The sequence below is a fragment of a genome, unplaced genomic scaffold (genome assembly GCF_019419815.1).
Source record: "Pyrus x bretschneideri cultivar Hongxiangsu unplaced genomic scaffold, Pyrus_bretschneideri_v1 Contig51, whole genome shotgun sequence".
Classification (NCBI taxonomy): domain Eukaryota; kingdom Viridiplantae; phylum Streptophyta; class Magnoliopsida; order Rosales; family Rosaceae; genus Pyrus; species Pyrus x bretschneideri.
In genome coordinates this window covers 2925376-2945087 of record NW_025999789.1, presented here as the reverse complement: position 1 = coordinate 2945087, position 19712 = coordinate 2925376, and the positions used below count along the sequence as shown (strand labels likewise).

The 19712-nt window shown below is 36.6% G+C and overlaps 2 protein-coding genes and 1 non-coding gene across 3 annotated transcripts; all 3 read left to right on the top strand.

Annotated features, from left to right (window-relative positions):
* The first annotated feature begins 838 nt into the window (after positions 1–838).
* LOC103963337 (probable protein phosphatase 2C 6) lies at positions 839–4205 on the top strand. Its single transcript, XM_009376155.3, has 5 exons — positions 839–1255; positions 1951–2340; positions 2729–2846; positions 2948–3171; positions 3248–4205. Exons 1-5 carry the CDS (start codon positions 971–973, stop codon positions 3848–3850), a joined length of 1620 nt encoding a protein of 539 aa, XP_009374430.2. The 5' UTR covers positions 839–970; the 3' UTR covers positions 3851–4205.
* Positions 4206–12277: 8072 nt separating this feature from the next.
* On the top strand, positions 12278–12472 carry LOC125470707. The gene has a single exon (XR_007253040.1). It is a non-coding gene; the product is annotated as a U2 spliceosomal RNA (small nuclear RNA).
* Positions 12473–14556: 2084 nt separating this feature from the next.
* Positions 14557–17027, top strand: LOC103963338 (scarecrow-like protein 18). Its single transcript, XM_009376157.3, has one exon. It carries the CDS (start codon positions 15014–15016, stop codon positions 16400–16402), a length of 1389 nt encoding a protein of 462 aa, XP_009374432.3. The 5' UTR covers positions 14557–15013; the 3' UTR covers positions 16403–17027.
* Positions 17028–19712: the final 2685 nt, after the last annotated feature.

The following is a 19712-nucleotide window of genomic DNA, read 5'->3' as shown; positions in this document are numbered from 1 at the left end:
GTTAGCAATAATGTGGTTCAAATTCGCATTTGGTGACAACTGCACCTAAAACATCTCACTTACAAATGTAAAAAATAACACTAAACCGTAATACTAAATGACTACTATTTTTCATTTTTTATTCATATTTGCCGTCGGGCTAATAACACTTCGGTGTATTTCTCGTGCATGTCACACGATACAACCGATTATTAAATGTTGTGCAATGGACCAATTGGAGTAGATGAGCTATTTATACAAGAAAACTTTAATTTATTTCCTTCGTATTTTATTCTTCCCAAAAGTGGAAATTAAGGGAATGGAAAAATACTCTATATTTTAGCACAAATTAAAGAAAGAAACCACAACAACATTTAAAAATAAAAATAAATCCTTATCTAACTAAGTGTGGTAGGTTATATGAATTCTAAAATATTAGCCGCTTGATTTTGCATCATGTCTTCTATTAGCTTCAAATATTTCATGTCTTATCTTAGAGTCTCTTTTTAAGTCTTCCTAAATTCTCCTCTACTCATTTTTCTCTGAAAGTTTGTCTTATGATCGGAGCATCGGTTGATTTTCAGTTCACATATTTAAACCTTTTAAGTAATTTTCTCCCGTATTATCTTGAATTATGACTATTCCTGCTTTAGCTCAAATATTTTAAGAAACCACTGAATTAAAATAGAAAGAAGGTGGATGAAGATTGAAGGTCAACAAATTCTTGCAAATGGGTCATTGTTGTGTACAATTGTCATGAATCTTTTTTAATTATTTAATTTTAATTAATTTATTATTAGCATTAATATTATTATCAGTTTTAATTTATTTAAAATTTATATGGCTGTGACTCTGTTGACAAAGCGTGCACCTACTTATGGTCCTCCGCTGTGCTCCATTTTTAGAATTGTATCTCTGCGTCAAAAGAATCTCCGGATCCGATTTCGAGAACTGGGTGTTTCCTGGAGCACCGAATAAATTGGAATAACAAATGGGTTCGTGTTGTTCGACGCAGAAAAGCTTGGGGCAGAGGATTGACACGGTGGAGGAGCAGAGCAAAGTGGATTATGCAGACGACGCTTCTCCGAAGGCCAGAGGCGGCTCGAAACGGTGGAAGAGGAAGAAGCCGGGAGGTGAGCAAGTGGATTGCAGAGACTTGGGCGATCAGATTGATATTCCGGGCAGATTGATCGGCAATGGAAGCAGCAAAGTCGCCTGCTTGTATACCCAGCAGGGAAAGAAAGGGACCAATCAGGACGCCATGCTTGTCTGGGAGGTTGGTTTGCTCTTCACTTTCTCTCTCTAACTTTTTACTGCTCTTTTGCTGCTTTACCATCAGCTGTGACCACATGTTTGACTGTGATCTGACCCCAATGTCAAAACCCATTTCTGCAAATTCACTGTATTTTTGCTGTTGGGTTTGGAAGATTGAGTAGAAAAATGGATGTTGTTGCTTCAATTGCACAGTTGCTAGGTCGCTTTTTCGTTGATTACTTGAATTGTGAGTTACATTAGTCTAATTTTTAACTTTGTTCACACAGCAAAGATTTTGCTAATCCAGTTGAGTTCATATACTAATATATTTGACGTTTCTGTGATCTTGTAATGACCCTTGTGAGGAATGTCGGCACGAACATGTAGATGTGCCGTACTTAGTTGCCCGTTTTACGTTCTTTTTAGCTGGTTTTGGGGAAGGACCCTTCTTCAAGGTTTTATACCTGTGTGAGGCTAAGGAGACATTTTTATCGATGTAAAGATAAAGAACATACCTAATCTATATAGTTTTAATTACTTATAAGCAAGCCTTGTAATTTTTTCATTTACAACATAATGGTTCGTCAGCGTAAGGTTGATTTCCCTACGTCATTGAATTAGTAAGTCAAATTACCAAGATTTTTAGAAGGTTGTTAGTTTATATGAAATCGATTCCTTGCAATTTGTGCTGATTTCTTTATAATGTTCGTGCTATAGAATTTGGCCACAAGAAGTGATACAACATTTTGTGGGGTGTTTGACGGGCATGGTCCATTTGGTCATATGGTCGCCAAGAAAGTTCGAGATTCTCTTCCTCTTATACTATGCACTCAGTGGAAAGTTAATTCAAGTGGTGACCTGAGCAATCTCAATGAGGCTGAGAATGCGAATGGGAGCTCTAATTTTGAGGAACCTGTATCACCAAGCATTGATGATGAATGGTGCGAGTCGTTGGAGGTTAAGGAAAATGAAAAACTACCTGACATGTATCTACCACTAAAACAGTCATTCTTAAAAGCTTTCAAGTTAATGGATAAGGAACTAAAGTTGCATCCAACAATCGATTGCTTCTGCAGTGGGACGACTGCTGTTACATTGGTAAAGCAGGTGATTGCTCATGAAACATCCTCTAATGCTTTTCTGTCACACACATACCAATCAATATTTCTAGACGTGTGTGTTTGTATGTGTCATTGTGTGTGCTTGCATGCATGCATACACGAATCTTTGATAGTAAAAGATTTTGAAGTGTTGAAAATAGTGTGAATCAATGGAGAACGTAATTCTTGTATGCTTATTCTGTGTTGATGATAATTAAAGACCCTCACGCTATCCCCTGCCAAAAAATGGGGAAATTGTGCAGAAAGCTAAGCTTTAAGAAGCTTATGTGCTGATGCTTTTTGTCATCAAGGGTAACCTCAAGAACTTCAGAGAGGCATTTAAAACTTGGTCTGTGAGGGTTGAAAACCTAATTTGTTGATGTATGGTTTTTCAGGGTCAGAATCTTGTGATTGGAAATGTTGGGGATTCAAGGGCTGTGCTAGCAACGAGAGACAACGACAACTCTCTGATTGCTGTACAGTTGACGGTAGACTTAAAGCCAGATCTTCCGGGTAACTCTCTCTCACAATTCTTTGTACAAAAACTGATAACTAACTGCAAAAAATAAAAAGTACATTATCCATTGATGAAAATTTATTTCGTCTGTACTTAGCGGAATCTGCGAGGATCCATCAATGCAAGGGAAGGGTATTTGCTTTGCAGGATGAGCCAGAGGTTGCTCGTGTATGGTTACCGAATAATGATTCTCCTGGTTTGGCAATGGCTAGAGCCTTTGGAGATTTCTGTCTAAAGGATTTTGGTTTAATTTCCGTCCCTGATGTTTGCTATCGCCATCTTACTGAAAGAGATGAGTTCATAATTCTTGCCACCGATGGGGTATCTTTCTTCTTTCCTTTTTGTACTTTTGGTTTCTTGTGGCGTAGAAGTGCTCAATAAATTGCACATCATACAGGTCTGGGACGTCCTTTCAAACAAGGAGGCTGTTGAAATTGTAGCTTCTGCCCCCGGTCATACAACAGCAGCCAGGGCTCTGGTAGACTGTGCCGTTAGAGCCTGGAGGCTCAAATACCCTACTTCCAAGAACGATGATTGTGCTGTTGTGTGCCTTTTTCTAGATCACTTGTCTGCAGCTGATAAGGCTGCGACAGAGAATGATATGACGAAGATTAATGAAGAGACGAAGGTTAATGAAGAGCTGAAGATTAATGGCGAGATGAAGAGTGACCGCGAGACGAAGATTAACGGAGAGGCAGTGGAAAGGATGGCAATCACAGACGTGAATATTGATGATTCAAAAACCGGTAGTTCTCATACGGTTGTTCTTGAGCATTCGGGTACTGTACGAAGCTCCGAAGAGATTGTGCCCATATCTGATTCAACGGAACAAAAGCTTCCAACGAAGTTCGAGGGCCAGTCTAAAAGAAGTTTAGCAGAACGCATTTCAACAAAAGAGGACGAGGACTGGTCGGCCTTGGAAGGTGTTACCCGGGTTAATAGTCTGTTAAGCCTTCCCAGACTCTTATCTGGTGAAAATTGGAGAAAAAAGTGGCTATGAATCATCCAAGGCCCCTCCTTCCATTTCAATCTCAGCACAAAGTGGCGTTCCGATCCAATAATACATTGTCATGTGGAGAAACACTTGTTGGCAATGCATTATTGGATAAGAGATGCCACGTGGTTGTGAACCCCGTTCCACATATCAAATCTATGTAAATTGAATTTTCCAGCTTCGAACACAATTCAATCCTTTTGCAAGTAATATAACTAAAATTCAAAGGGCTTGGATCAATTTGTAGGCTACCAAATATCCATCAGAGAACTTTTAGTCATCAATATGTATCGAACACGAGCAAAATGACGGTGTTGGTTCGAAGTAACCTATTCACAATGAATCATTCATTTGTTTGATACATATATAGATAACTAAACAAATGAGTGAATTTTTGTAGATATAATTTTTTAATAATTACTACGAAAATGAACGGTTTTAATTATGAAATTTATACAGTGGATGTCAAAAAGGTTGGGTAGCCTTACGGGCCTTACAAATTCAACACCTGACGTCTCTAACATTTTTTGGGGTATACCAAGTTGACGGAGTGGAGACTTTGCCAGAATGGTTGGAACCCTTACATCCCTTACACAGCTGAGGATTTGGTTTTGCAATAATCTGATGAATTCACCTAGCCCAAGCTATGCAACGCCTCACCGAGCTACACAAATACTCACGACTGGAATTCACTGCAGATCCCTTCCATCTGGACCGTTCAATTCTGAAGCTGGACAAGGACAGAGAGATGGAGAAGATAAAGGGAGAAGAGAGAGTGAAGAGAGGAAGAAGATGAACAATGAAAAAGAAAGTAGATTAATTCTCGACCGTTAGATTTCCGTTGAACGGTCATGATGGAAGTGATGGGATGCAACTTTCAGGGGAATGGCTACACGGCTCTCCGAGATTATTTCTCTTCTAATTGATCAACACAATGTACTGTTTGACTTCAACTTACTCTGTATGTTGTGTGTTTCCTGGTGGCATATTTATTTCTTTTGGGATGTTAGTGACATCTAACTTATAATGTTTTAAAAAGTGAAGTCGTTGGTGAGGCGTTTTAAGGATAGTTTGGTCAGGCAAAAGCCTCAAGGGATGTTGTGACATCTATATTTCTTTTAGCATGACATGACATCTGATTTACTAGATATTAATATGAAACTTTGGACTCTATGAAATTCACCGAATGAGAAGGAAATGTTCTTGTTCTAACAATTTCATTACAAGAATTGATCACCGGAGCATAGTAGGATTTTCACAATTTAAAAAAGTTTTCTAGCATGCACTAGGCACCAGGATCTTTGACGATTCGATCTTTAGGTGTTGGATCTTCAGCTGCACATCCAACTCTACAAGCATCAAGAACATGCTAAACCGAGCATAATAGAACCTTCGAACCAATTGATTGTACGTTTTCTTGGGTGATTTCAATAATGCACTTGGAGAGTATTGATTCTACTGAAGCACCCACCCTCCAAACTTGCTGGGGGAAGAGGTGCTATTTTTAGCTGAAAGATTATTTGGTAAGGGAGGTTAAGTACTGGTTTGGTATTGAGATTTTTTTTTTTTTGTAAAAAATGGATATAAAAAAAAGTTAAGCTAAAAAAGGTATTTGGTAAACACTTAAAAATAACTTATTTTCACAATTTTGGGTGAAAAAAGCTGAAAATGTGGAGCAGCAAAAATGAGCTTATTCTCACAGCACATCAGACAATACTAAACTAGCCCTAAATGTAAATTGTTGTTGCTATAACTCAAGTTATGGTTTGTTTCGGTTAGAGTCACGGTTGAGGCACTTCATTATTGGGACCTGGCTTCTCTGCCCTCCCAGTTCCCATACACTCTCATCCGCTTCTATTTGTGTGGTCACGGTTAAGCCACGTCAACATTTTATATCACTATTACTTTTTGTTTTATTATCTCTATAAAAAAATCAATATAAAATATTAACGTGACTTAACCGTGACTGCACAAAATAAGAGAGGATGAGAATTTATGGGAACTGAGAGGGCAGGGAAGTCGGGTCCTCGTTACTGACTACCCTTTTTCGTACTGGGGTAGTAAGGGCCTCTCAAAATTTTGTTTTGGTCAAATGTAAAGGCCTCTCGAATGAAGCAAAGATGCTAGAATGGGTTTGGCCCAATGATGGGTTTTATTCCGTGGTGCATCTGCTTTAGGCTGAAGAACTCAATTTGCAATTTTGGGTCATACCCTGATGGAGTTGGCGTGGAGTAATTTAAATTTGAGAAATATATATAAATAAGATCGATTACGAACTTTCAATTGGGAACAGAACAAGATAAACAATTAAACAGACAATAAATCGTATAGAAATTAGGGTTAATTTAATGTCCCATTGACGTCTTAGTGTACCTTACGTTCCATTTTCTGTTAAAGTTTGCAAACGGTTTCCTTGTGTATATTTCTGTATAAACTTAGACTAAAAACACATTTATATATAGCTTGGAAAAAACCCTTTGTGATTCGAAGGAAATAACAACAACAATAATTAACTTTATATGTGATACAAGCAATTTTTTGTTTTAAGCTAATAGACACTGCAAAATAAAGATTTCAAATTCATATGCAAAGAATAACACATTCATTCTAACAAATGTGGCTACGTTTACGTATGCAAATAACAATGATTAGTCATCAAGAAAAACCACAGGCAATGAGAGAGGGAGAGAGAGAGAGAGAGAGAGAGGTCTCTGTATACAGTTGATGATCCATATGTTGGTTTCTGTTATGTTTGCATATTTAAACCTTGATGCTCTTTTGTTTTTCACTGTTGCCACCTTCCTTTTATCCTTTGTTCATTACTGTTTCTAACAGTGCTCAAAAGTGTTAAGACGGAAGATTCCTCTGCAGGTGGGAGCATGATTTTGTGCTATATACTCAGTAATCATGGAAATGCATGCACTTGTAACAAAGCATACCCACTGAAGCTTAAAGTTAGAAAACAAAAAATAAACTTGTATTAATTATAATTATCAGTCTCATTCTTTATAATCACTCACCTTTTAATTTGATATTAAAGATTGAGAATAAAAGATAAGTGATCAAGCGTTTCTTGATCATTTGGTAATCAAGAAAACAAATCTGTATAATGCACTTTAATTAATAAACAAATTCTTGTGAAAGGCAATAGAAAATGTGGATAAAAAGAGTTCTGTATTTGTGCTTTCTACATAGATCTGGGAATGAAAGTAGGAGAAAAAAAAGGTTGCAAATTATGAAATATTTTCTCGTCTTGTGCGAGCAGGCAAAGGATTTTCAGTGACCTCTTAACTCATTTTTTTCACACTGATTTCTACATAGAGCTTAATAGTGCATACAGGGTTAGGAGCAAGTGTTTCTATATTTCCCCTGCATATTTAATACTATTGTTTGCTAGTTATTTGTTTCTAACCTAGATGTCTTTTCACCTCAGCTGGCATATCATGCATGCTGCAAAGTGAATAATGGTAAACTGGTGAAGCCATGAACGAAATATAATTTTTTTAGTTTTTATCACAAATGGTCTCTGAAAGTGATCTACCACATCAAGATGGTCTCTAAAGTTGAAAATCGTTCAATGTCATCCCTGAATATGATGAGAGTTGCAAAATTGTCCGAATTTCATAAAAAAAAAAAAAAAAAAACTGTTAATGTGATAAAATGGAAAATTATGAGGCCCCCAATTTCAATATTAGGATGCCATGTGAATTTCATTCTTAGGGTCTGTGAGAAATGTGGATTTCAATATTGGACTAAGTACTTCTCATATTTCAAATTAGTTTTATGGTGGAACCCCAACTTTCTTCATTGAATCAGAGCAGCTTGTCCCGAGTGTGAAGCTCAACGGCCACATGTAATCCACATCACCCAATTTGTATTGTTTACGTGCTAGGCTTGAAAATTTGCCACACGTGAGGGGACGTGTTGAGAGTATCAATCCCACATTGCGGAAAGGAGTGACATTGCATGCGCTTATAAGTAATTGGACTACTTTCCATAATACCTATTGGTTTTATGGTGGAACCTCAACTTTCTTCAAGGGAGAAGATGGTGGTGATGATGATGACTTGAATGAAAAAAAAAAAAAAAAATCCTATCCAATTAATATAAGGGTTATTAACTTTGCTTCTCTAATCCACATGGCATCATAATATTGGGGTGGTGTTCACAATGTGCCGTGTCAGCGTACTAACAGATTTTTTAACAAAATTTAGATGAAATGATGACATTGATTTGCAACATCCATCTTCAAGGACGACATCATTAATCAATTTTCAACTTGAAAGACTATCTCAATAAGGTGTGTCAATTTTAGAGACCATCTTTAGGGACGACATTAGATGTTTCTTTACAATTGATAATGGGGAGTGAGAAATCAGAGGTATGATCTCAGGTGTGCATTTTTATCTAACCAACAAACCTCTTGATACAATCAGATGCTGAACAGTAATGTTAATTGCACGCGCATGTTCGGATGCAAAGTAATTGTGTAATTGTTTGATGTGTAGTTGGGACAACTATCTCTAAATCCATAAAATGGGTTTTAATAAACAAAACCCATTCTTTCTAAGCTAAGGTATACCGCTAGATTACTTTTACTTTCGTAGCTTATCATTCTTTCTAATTTTCTTTTATTTAGTTTGTTAACATGATTGAGCACTACTGCTATTGTATGCACCGATTCTGATGATCCATCCAATCTAATGACAACTATCTTATTATGTTAGCAGGGAGCTGCTTAATAATCTAAAAGAAAAACAAAAAACACGGGATAAACAGCCATATATACCCACACCTACGTGCTAGGGTTTGTAGTAGGACCACACAAGACACATTGAGACAGAAGAATTGTAGGGATTGCTTGTGTAGATCATTGATCATTTCTGATTCTGTTCCTCCCTGTACCTTTTGATACTGCTGACAGAAAATATATAGGTGCATACATGGGCTTCCATCTCCAGCAAGTAATTTGAGCATTGATTGCATCACCTGTAGGGATGGATTCGACAGAACTTTTTCGCTGTGTGGGGGTTTTCTCCTTTTGGCTTGGACAAACTTTGTGTTTTCCTTTTATCTGTTTCTTCAATTATTTTGGACGGTAAATTTTGGATGTTTCATTCAAATATTTCACTGTTTGCCGTTATAATGTTGATTCTTGCATAAACTTGCACCTGTTTTAGATTCACAATCTGTGTGTATGTGGGGTGTTTCTCCTTCTCGCATCTACAATCTTTGTGCTTTCCTTTTATCTTAAGCATGCATATAAAATAGTTCAAAGCAGACATCCCTACTCCAATGAGTAGTTGAGTCAGTGGGTGAGACTTTTAATTTTCTCTCTCAATGCCTGGTTAAATTTCATACAGCCGCTCGTTGGGGAGAAAGAGATAAGGAGCAGATTTATCACAGTTCATGGTGTTTGGCGCTAGAAAGTTACGGTGATGCTGAATTCGTTTAATGAAAATCTCGCTTGTTAGGGCTGAAGTAGTCCTAGGGGCAACATTCATGTTGGCTACGGATATTAGCCTATCTGCATCTACATTTCTTCAATCGAAAAAGATGCATAAACTTACTAGTGCTGTTTAGTAAAATATTAAATTTTGAGAAATGTTATCTAGCGGGTTGTTTAGTAACGTAAGATGTTTATAGATGTTATCAAGGCTTTGATTACGAACACATTGATCAATTCCGATTCTCACCAAAATGTTAATATGATTTTAGTTTCATTTCTGACTTTATAAACATTCGTAAGTGTACATAAATCCAAAAGAACATTGCCAAGTGCCAACTATACTTTGAACCTTAAAATGCTTCAACCCTAACATTAAAACGAGGATGCCATTTCATTTTGTTGACTTTATCATGATCTTTTATCCACATATATACTTATATACATACATACATATATATCATATGTGTGTGTGTGTGTGTGTATTTGCTATTTACCAAGTCAATAACATTGAAAAGTGAAAAGACAGCCACACCCGCATCCATCCACATGGGGAATGCATGATGATGCCAAAGACCCAGCGAATCCAACAAAGAGAGACAAACAAGGAAAACCCAGGTGTCAGCGTTGAGCGAAGATCAGGGTTTGGCCAACGCTGGTGACATGTGCAGCAAGAGCAAGCATGTAAAAGCAATAATATTATTCCACATTTAAGGCTTTGCGTGTAATCGTTGTTGTTGTTGAAAATTGAATACAGAAAGGAGATCGAAGCAGAAGAAAAGAAAAGTAACAAATATACTGCTCCACTTCCATCCATTTATTTTTGCCCTAAAATTCCTTTCCCAACCCTCAGGTTCCTACCTATCTCATTTTTAAGAACTTACATGAAATAGATATACTACAGTCAGGATATTTCGTACTAATTATACAGTGTCATGTGTAAATTTTTTTTCAATAACATTGTATAATTAATTAACAAGAAACGTCACAATAATTGTATACTTGTGCCATGCAAGGTTCTCTCCTCCTCCCTCCTACTTCCTAATTCATTCATTACTGCTGGTTGATGCTTCTCTTATCTTCTTGTTTTTCTTTTGTTTCCTCTGCTGATTGAATTTCTAGCTCTTTCATATCACAATTGGCCTGCAGAACCGGTACACATTTATTATGCATTTGCACTATTGATTTCACATACAAGTGCAATTTTTATTTACTTATAGCAGCAGGATCAACAGTCTTTCTCTTGTACTTGTGTACTTTTTTAGTTCTGTTTCAATTATTAAGTGGCATCCTGTAGTAACTTTGAAAGAAATATGTCCAGAAAACACCTTATTCTTTAATCTCCTGTGAAACACCTTGTTCTTTAATCTCCTGCATGAATTATTAGTAGTACCACCACAGGAATTATTCATATGGCTCATTTTAGAATAATGAGTAGTTAGTTGAACACCAATCATCGATTGTTTAATTTCTAATTTTTCAACAACCGTAAAATATAGAATGTCTTGAGTATACAGGTGGCCTAATTAGGTAATTAAATCTTGTATTTAGTAGATATTACCGTGTCCATCACACAGTCACGCTATGCTTAATCTTCTTTTTATAATGACACGTGTACATGCTTATAAAAACTGTAATTTAAGTTCATATAACAACAATATCAAAGTACTAGGCAGTGTGAAAGACAAACCCTAATGTTCCAATTCTTAAGCCACAACACTTATAGAGTTCTATTTTTCAGTAAATGGAGGGTTAGAAGTAAGAGGTAAAGATATTTTCCAAGTCTTTCGTACAAACACACTGACATTTCTTGTGGCGGTGCGTGGGGCTCAACTAGCTACGTTACCTCTCATGAGTTTTGTAAAGAAAAAAGCATGGGGTAGCATTTTCTACTTTGACAGCACGGTGAAGCCTTCAACTGTTTTTCCAAAGAAATCAACACTTTGGGAAATATGCATAGATCTAATGTGGAAAACACACTTGATTGAAACCACTAAAAGTAAGAGGAATAGAAGGAGAGATCGGGAGAAGAGGCTTTGTTTTATGTGTCCCCTTGAATCCTGGTGAAGCCTTCTCCTGTTTCTGCTGCTATTGAAATTTTTATTATTTTTTCTCAAGATGCCAATCGTGCAATTGATCATGTATTAGCAGGGGTCCACCAAGTATTACCCGGTGAAAATGCACAAATAGAAATCCATTAAAAACACTTTGCTGCAAGAATTTTGACGATCCATATATGTAAAGAGGTATTAGGAGGTATCCTATATCAATGGGTTAGTCTATACTAATAACAATTAATATTATTATGTATTTTAGCTGTAAGTATTATTATGTAACCTTGGGCAGTTAACTTCGACAATATATGTAACGTTACATTGCTTGTAAGTCAACCATTGAATGTTTACGTTATGTGTACACTATAAAAAATGAATATAGGGAGTTTAAAAATGAATAACGACGACGTCCTCATCCTTTAAAAATGCATAAACCGTATATAGATTTTTTAAATAAAAAGAATTCTTTAAATATGAGTTTCTTATTGCGTATATAATTCACAAACGGATGCATGACAACTAGCTGCTAGGAGGATAATTCGTCAAGACCTGAAAGAAAGCCATGCTCCTACTGACAGTCCTACTACTCCTACCACGAATGAAAGATATTATCTTCCAAACCCTAGAAAGATTCTTCCCTGCACGGAAACTGATTAATTCATTATTGATAATGAACAGTGAATACGGTTAATTTCCAAACTTTATATAACGAGGTTTCAAATTTCCATATTTGCAATCCAATTATTTTCAGGGAGGAAGCAACTTGTATTTTCAGCTCCCCAAATCCCAAGCTTTGTTTAGTTTTCCAAACAAAGCAAATTGTGGTATGTGACTACAAAGCTAGGGTTTGAGTAGATGATAGGGGTTGAGATTAGAAACTCCATGTTCAATTTGTGTGTGCATCTTTATTAGGAAATTATTGCTAAGGAATCTATTTGTTCTTGGCCTTTTGGCTAAGATCAAGTGTAGTATCTGTTCTTATTAGTTTAATATTTGATAGGAGAGCCAATAGTTTACACAATATCAAATTAATTTCTTTAAGGGAAGAGTTTGTTACAGTAGCTTGCTGCTGGGGCTCTCGTGCGTCGCCTTTGCGTTGCACTACTGCATTGGCCTGGTGCACCCTCAAAAAAAAAAAAGGAAAAAAAATAATGTTATTCCATGAATATTAACTGTGAATTAATTAACTAGATATGACCGACCCCTTTCAACATAATGGTTTCAAAGAAATAAATTAGCGACTCACTACTAATTACATTAACAATTATTTTTAATTTTTGTCTTACCACCTACTACTAATACATCAAGTACAAGATCTAATAACAAAAAGTCTCAATTTTATTAAGCGTTTAATCATTCTTTACCATGCGACAACAAAATAAAAAAAATATTTAATTATTTTGTCAATTTCTTACATGGAATTCTTTGTGCATTCTTCAACATAAACAATAGCTAGCTAGTTTAGCAGCTATACTTTGGAGCATGGGTGTTTATTTAATAATCCAACCGACTAAACTGACTTCCCAAGTCAACGATTGATTCCCCTTGACCCAGAATCAATTTGGACAATGTACGGTTTGAGAAACAGTATTTTCCACCATTTCACATGTCCTTTATCTATTAATACAGAACATATGTTCAAACATTTGAATCTTTGATTAATTATAGATGAACATAGTGTTACATTTTTTTTTAAAGGGATCAGCCCGTGGCTTAGTCATGGCAGTCCACCATTCTAGAGGCCGAAAAAACTCATACAGATATTTTAGCCTCCTCCTAACTACTATCGTGTGAGTCACTAGCGCCAAATTGTTAATCTATTGGTGAATTTAATCAAATGAATTTTATTTTATGATTAAGCACCTTAACCCCCCTTACCTCTTAGTGTCATTCCAAATTGATCTCAACCTTTTTAAACATTCCAAACAAGTGCCCAAGCTATTGAAAATGTCACATCCATTAAGCTCATATTAATTTTTTGTTAAATTAACTAGGGCTTACTTTGTCTCCAACATCAATAGAAGGTCATGGAAGCATAGCTTTCACCAAGTAACGATCACCATCACCGCTTCAAGCCATCACCTCCAAACACAACACAAGACTGCAAACTCCGCCTTACAATTCAAGCTGTCAACATTGAGAAAAATATCATGGAAGTTATTGAAATGGTATGGATTGCCATGATGTGACCACCACCTTTATTGCCTACAAAGACGAATTGGACGCTTTACTAGCCGAAAATTGGTGAACGAGGAAATCACATGAGCAAGAATAATCTCCGTGAAACCATATCTGAATTCTTAACCTTCTTCTTTGTTAGGAGATTTTGCAATCTTCATTTTTGTTTCCCCTTTTATTTGTGAAGTTGTTTACTTATTTTTATTTTTTCATCTTCATGTCTTTTTTGTAAGTTATTTTTTTAGTGTCCAAGTAAGCAAATGAGTAGGACCCATTGTTGCCACACGTACATTTGATGAAAAAAAATTAACTGAGACTTAACGGATGTGACATTTTCAATAGTTAGGCACTTGTTTACAATATTTAAAAAGGTTAAGACCAATTTAGAATAACACTAAAATTAGACATACTGCCAAATATCTAATAAAAAGAATCAAGCATCCTGTAATAATACTTTTAACTTTCTAAGTATGTTGTGGATGTCCCACCATTGTTGGATGGAGTACTCAATGTGATCAACAATATTAATATCATAGAGAGAGACATCTTGTAAATTGTTGTTGCAGAGAGAAACAGATTACTAACACACACACACACACATATATATTGTTGGACATATTACTCCATGTAGGCTGCAATATGGAGGTGTACAATTAAAATATCATAATAACTCACTGCAGGTATCTAATATATATTAGACTCAGCCGGAATTGATTTGTTAGGAACAAGAACATTGGGCTTGTTAGTAATATGCAAGTACTATATATATCATACAGTTTTTATTAAACAATAAAAAAAGAAGAAGTTAAGAACAGAAAAATAAGTTTATGCAATAATTGTACGTAAGAGAGGGTAATGTAGTGTACAGTGACACTGTTACTGACTAATGCAAGCATTTCAGTTTCTGGTAGATAATCCTCCTCATGGAAGGCTGCTCCCAACAGCATAACACATGATGAGATCACATCTTATTAAAAACCCTTCCTAGATCAGTGGATTTGGTCATGATATATATCTCTTTCTCTTGCTTCTTACTTTTCATATTCATTTTTCATATCGATTGTGGAGCGAACTTGGACGAGTGGTTAACATCGTAATTGATCATGATAATCTCTCTTTTAACAATGATCAGAAATTGAAATGTTATATCTCTTGAAACCCTTGTGAGCTAGGCTCCAGGTTTCCAGAGGTTGTAATTAATTTCTTACACATCTGTTTAATAAAAAAAAAAAATATATATATATATATATATATTAATTTGTGTGTCGGAGAGGAGAGGGAGAGGAGGGGGGAGAGACCAGTTTCCCCAAATATACCTGGTATCACAGTTTGCTGCTGCTACTTATTGCCACTGCTATATATGACTGCGCCAGCAGATCACAAGTTATTGAAGAAAGCAGCAGCTAGCTACCTAAGCTCAAAGCTCATCTGATCAATCAGAATATATAATTGGTGATCATTTGTGTTGAAGATCTCATCACCAACGAGTGAATGCTCATGGGCTCATTCAATTCTTCCCATATCCAACAACAACAACAAGAAGATCAACTAAACCACCCAAACAACAACATCTCAGATCTACAACTATATCACCACCACCTCCACCACCATCACATTTCTGATCAGCCTCCGTTGATTATGTCAACGTCACCAAGCATTTCACCAACCCACCTCCGCCACTTACTCATTACCTGCGCCGAGCTCATTTCCCACCTCGATTTCCCTTCAGCCCACCGCCTCATTTCTCTCTTATCCTCAAACTCCTCCCCCTTCGGAGACTCCACTGAAAGACTAACCCACCATTTTGTAAAAGCCCTCTGTTTCCGCCTCAATATAAACCCTAATTACTCTCCCACTACTATTGGCCCACTGACAGCTCTCACAAATGCGGCCAGTGCGTCCGCATCCTCCTCCTCCAACTACTTGTTTTTGCCAGTGTTACAGGAGGAGGAGGACAACAACGAGGAGGCACTCCACTCGTGTTACCTAACCCTAAACCAGATAACCCCATTCATCCGGTTTAGCCACTTGACGGCCAATCAAGCCATCCTCGAAGCCATAGACGCATCTCATCTCTCAATCCACATCCTCGACTTCGACATCATGCACGGCGTCCAGTGGCCCCCACTTATGCAGGCCCTTGTCGAGCGGTCCTACAACTCCCCACTCCACCCGCCCCCCACGCTTCGAATCACCGCCACCGGCCGCGACCTCACCCTCCTCCTCAGGACCGGCGAGCGTCTCTTGAGATTCGCTCAGTCACTCGGCCTCGCCTTCCAATTCCACCCCCTCGTCCTAAACAACACATCCCAGCCGTCGGACTTAATCTCCCCCTCAACCCTCGGCCTCCACCAAAACGAAGTCCTAGCCGTCAACTGCGTCCTCTACCTGCACACCCTAGTCACGGACGACTCACGTGACCTCTTCCTCTTCCTCCAGAAGATCAAGTCATTAAACCCAAAAGTTTTCACCATCGCCAATAAAGAAGCCAACCACAACAACCATCTCTTCTTCAACCGGTTCGTGGAGGCTCTAGACCACTACGGCGCCGTCTTCGATTCCCTCGAGGCGACGCTGCCGCCCAACAGCCGGGAAAGGCTGGTGGTTGAGGAGTGGTTCGGGAGGGAGATTAAGGACGTTGTGGGAATCGAAGGAGAGAAGAGGAAGCAGCGGCATGAAAGTTACGAGACGTTTTGGGAGGTGGTGCTGCGGAGGGCGGGTTTCGAGAATGTACCGTTGAGTCCATTTGCGCTTTCGCAGGCGAAGCTTCTGCTGCGGCTTCATTATCCTTCTGAGGGTTACCAGCTGAGGATTTTCAATGACTCTTTTTTCTTAGGTTGGCAGAATCGTCCCCTTTTCTCTGTTTCTTCTTGGCACTAATTACAAGTATATATATGTATCTAATTGACTCTTCAGCTCTATTGATAGCTAGGTTTGAGCTTTCATGTCTTGTTTCATCTCGTCTTATATATATATATATATTTATATATAGAGAAATATATGTATAAAAAGCTGCATTTAAGAAGCAAGAGCTGCCATTAAAGTGTTTTCAAGAACTCACTCAATTGTACTACTCATAGAGAAGAGTACTATTTCTTTCTCTGTTTTTCTTCTGCCATGTATCTCTCTAAACATTCCTAAGAATCCTACTAGTTACTCAGCTGATCAGTCTTAAGCATACATGCAATAAGTAGGGTGGATCTCTGTGGACGTTGCAAGTGAAATGAAGACACAGCTAGAGGGAGCTCCTGATCAACTAGCTTTTCCAATATCACAGTTTGTTCTTTCGTTAGAGACTGAAATTGATCTTGAATTATTGTGTGATATGAATCTCATAAATATTGGTTTTGTTTAATTTATTATTTGTTTTTGTGATTTTATCCCCTTATTAATTAAGATCCTATTTTTTTTATGTCTAATTATTTAATTAACTGTAATTCTGTAACCAATTCCTCTTCGGCCATTAATTTGGAAGCAAACAAAGGCTTAACTGGAGCATGTCTAATTCTTACCTTTTATTGACTTTTGTAATATGTTAATTAGTTTCAATATCTGAACTGCTTTAAGCATCATTTTCTTCTAGAGGGTTGCTTGTCTCCTTGTATATATACCTATATAGCTAATTTGTATATGCTACTTAGTTAGATGCTTTCTTATTACTGCTAATTAATAGAAAAATGCTATGGAGATTACCTTTTCCTACTATATTTATGTATTATATTATTATGTGGCAAGGCCGTGCCAAAGCATAGATGTCACATAAATTAATCAATATATCTCGATGGATATTGGTTGCATACATCACTTATTACATTAGTGTGGTATAAAAATGTGATCTTTCTAACATTATTCTAATTAATTATGTGCTTCACTTTTGGATGAAATGACAAATACTTTGATTTAATTACTGATTAGTTATCTATTATGCAATTTCACCTGGACGAGAGATTTTTCAATGTGATCGTCACACGAGGTGGTACACCACGCGTCTCTATATAAATGGTGGGTTATGTGTGTTAAAAGGTTAATAACTTAAAAATTAAAATTTTCCACCACTTACATAAAAACACGTGGTGTACCATCTGTGTTTCCGTCACAACTAAAAATTTCTCCACCTAAACACTGGAAAATCTTCTCTCTTTTGTTAACAATAAATTATAAAATAAAAAAAGAGGGGCCTTGTTTGATTAACGTAGTAAAAATATTGCAAATAACCACTTCTTGTTCCCCAAAATTCCTTTGCTTCCCTTCCTCCAATGAATGTTGTTATGCTTTCACGAGATTGATTAAAGGGGGATGGAGGTGCATGAGCATATACATAGCACTAAGTAGCCGTACCGTATATACCTGTGGATGTCTTTTGATTTTCCACTATTTTTTACCCAAATTTATGCCGTCTGTCCCCTCAACAACACCATCAAAGTTCTCAAAACAGACCATTTCATGCTCTTCTTTGCCTCCTCCATCACCATACATCCCAAAACCCACCTCCCTAGCTAGGGATCTCTCCTGTCCTCTCTTCGCTATTAAGGACCACTTAATTAATCTCTCTAAAAAAAAAAAAAAAAGGACACACACACACTCACACACACATACATCCCAAAATCCACCTGCCTAGCTTGGGATATATCTCTCCTCTCCTCTCTTCGCTATTAAGGACCACTTAATTAATCTCTCTCTCAAAAAAAAAAAAAAAAAAAAGAGGACATATATATTAAGAATTTATGTAAATAATGGAAATGTTATAGACCTCCACTTAATTAAAAACTTGTATTTAATATTGTAACTCTGGTTACTAATATATAAGCTCTATATAGCTAGCGATGCTTTTCCCTTTTTTAAGGGGAAGAACGGATGACAAACTATAGTTATTCATTCTTTTCAGGTCCAAAAAAGATTAGTTGAGATTTGTATTATATATGTGGTCACGATTAAGTAGATTCCTAATTTACAAACCATCGAGAACCTTCTATTTTTCTTTAAAAAGATGTTCGCACTTTTTCATTGAGTCATTTGTCTTGATTTGCTAGCTATGCTAATCATATTATGTAGAAGCGTTATATGTCTAGTTTGGTTGGTTGCTTTCTGACATGAGTGATAAGATGGTTACAAGGCCTGGCGATAACGCAAAGAGCTGCTTACCTTAGGTTGGGCTTGCGTGTTGGGGCTTATATATATGACTGAGCGATGAGCGATCAGGTTCAGGTTCAGGGCTAGCTAGGGTTAGTGGCAACATGGCATTGACAGACATCCATCCATCTTTTCTTTAATTTCCATCTGATTCAGACGTAACCTGGTGTGTGTTTGTGCAAAACAAAACCTAACCCTTTTTTTAGCTATTGCTAACTTTTGACACATTTGGAGTTGGCGCCCGACCCTCTTACATGTTCTCAATTAAGCATCTCCACGCCATATCTATCCTGATGCAAATCAATAATAATGACGATGGCATGAAGATGAAGATATGGAATTTTCTATCTCTAGAATATCAGATACTTTGAAATTATTATCTATTAGTTCTTCTATAACAATTACAAACATTAAGATCTAACAGTTAAAAAGTATTTCGTACTTTACATTATCATAAATTTTTTGTGATGATATTATTTATTTTGGACCATCAAAATATTAATTATTTAAAAAAGCAATATGTTCTTTTTTTTTTTTCTTGGATTTTGTTGTAAATGCAATTTTTCGTTCAAAATGCCTTCATGCTTATAACTGGAGGGGAAAATGATTTTCTCAAACGTCTTTTGTTTAGTTTCATGCAAACTCATGTTTGTTTGTGTTTTTTTATATTTTCTTTTGATTTATTCAGTACAAAAAACATAAATAAAAAAAATGTACATATAGAAAAAAAAAAGTACAAAAATCATGACGTTCTTCACCTGTTTCCATAAGAATGGTATTGATTCCCTAATAACTAACCAAATAAATGAAAATTTATTTTGTGTTTTTCGTGAATAATTAGAATATTTAATTTTTATAGCTACTTATCTAATGATTACTTTTGTGTCGAAGGAAATGCAAAGTTTGCTGACAGTAGTATTTCTACATGGAAAATTATTTTAATGCACCCTAAACTTACAATTCATGTAAATGCTAAATATTCCTACACAGTTAATTGTATTACTTTATGTTGACGTGTAATGCACAAGGTCAATTTTTAGAGGCATACACGTGAACATAA

Excerpts from the sequence above, each read along its gene's own strand:
- LOC103963337 (XM_009376155.3), top strand. The coding sequence starts at position 971 with ATGGGTTCGTGTTGTTCGACGCAGAAAAGCTTGGGGCAGAGGATTGAC. Across the intron at positions 1,256-1,950 it reads ACGCCATGCTTGTCTGGGAG|AATTTGGCCACAAGAAGTGA; the intron begins GTTGGTTTGCTC and ends TTCGTGCTATAG. Across the intron at positions 2,341-2,728 it reads CTGTTACATTGGTAAAGCAG|GGTCAGAATCTTGTGATTGG; the intron begins GTGATTGCTCAT and ends ATGGTTTTTCAG.
- LOC103963338 (XM_009376157.3), top strand. The coding sequence starts at position 15,014 with ATGCTCATGGGCTCATTCAATTCTTCCCATATCCAACAACAACAACAA.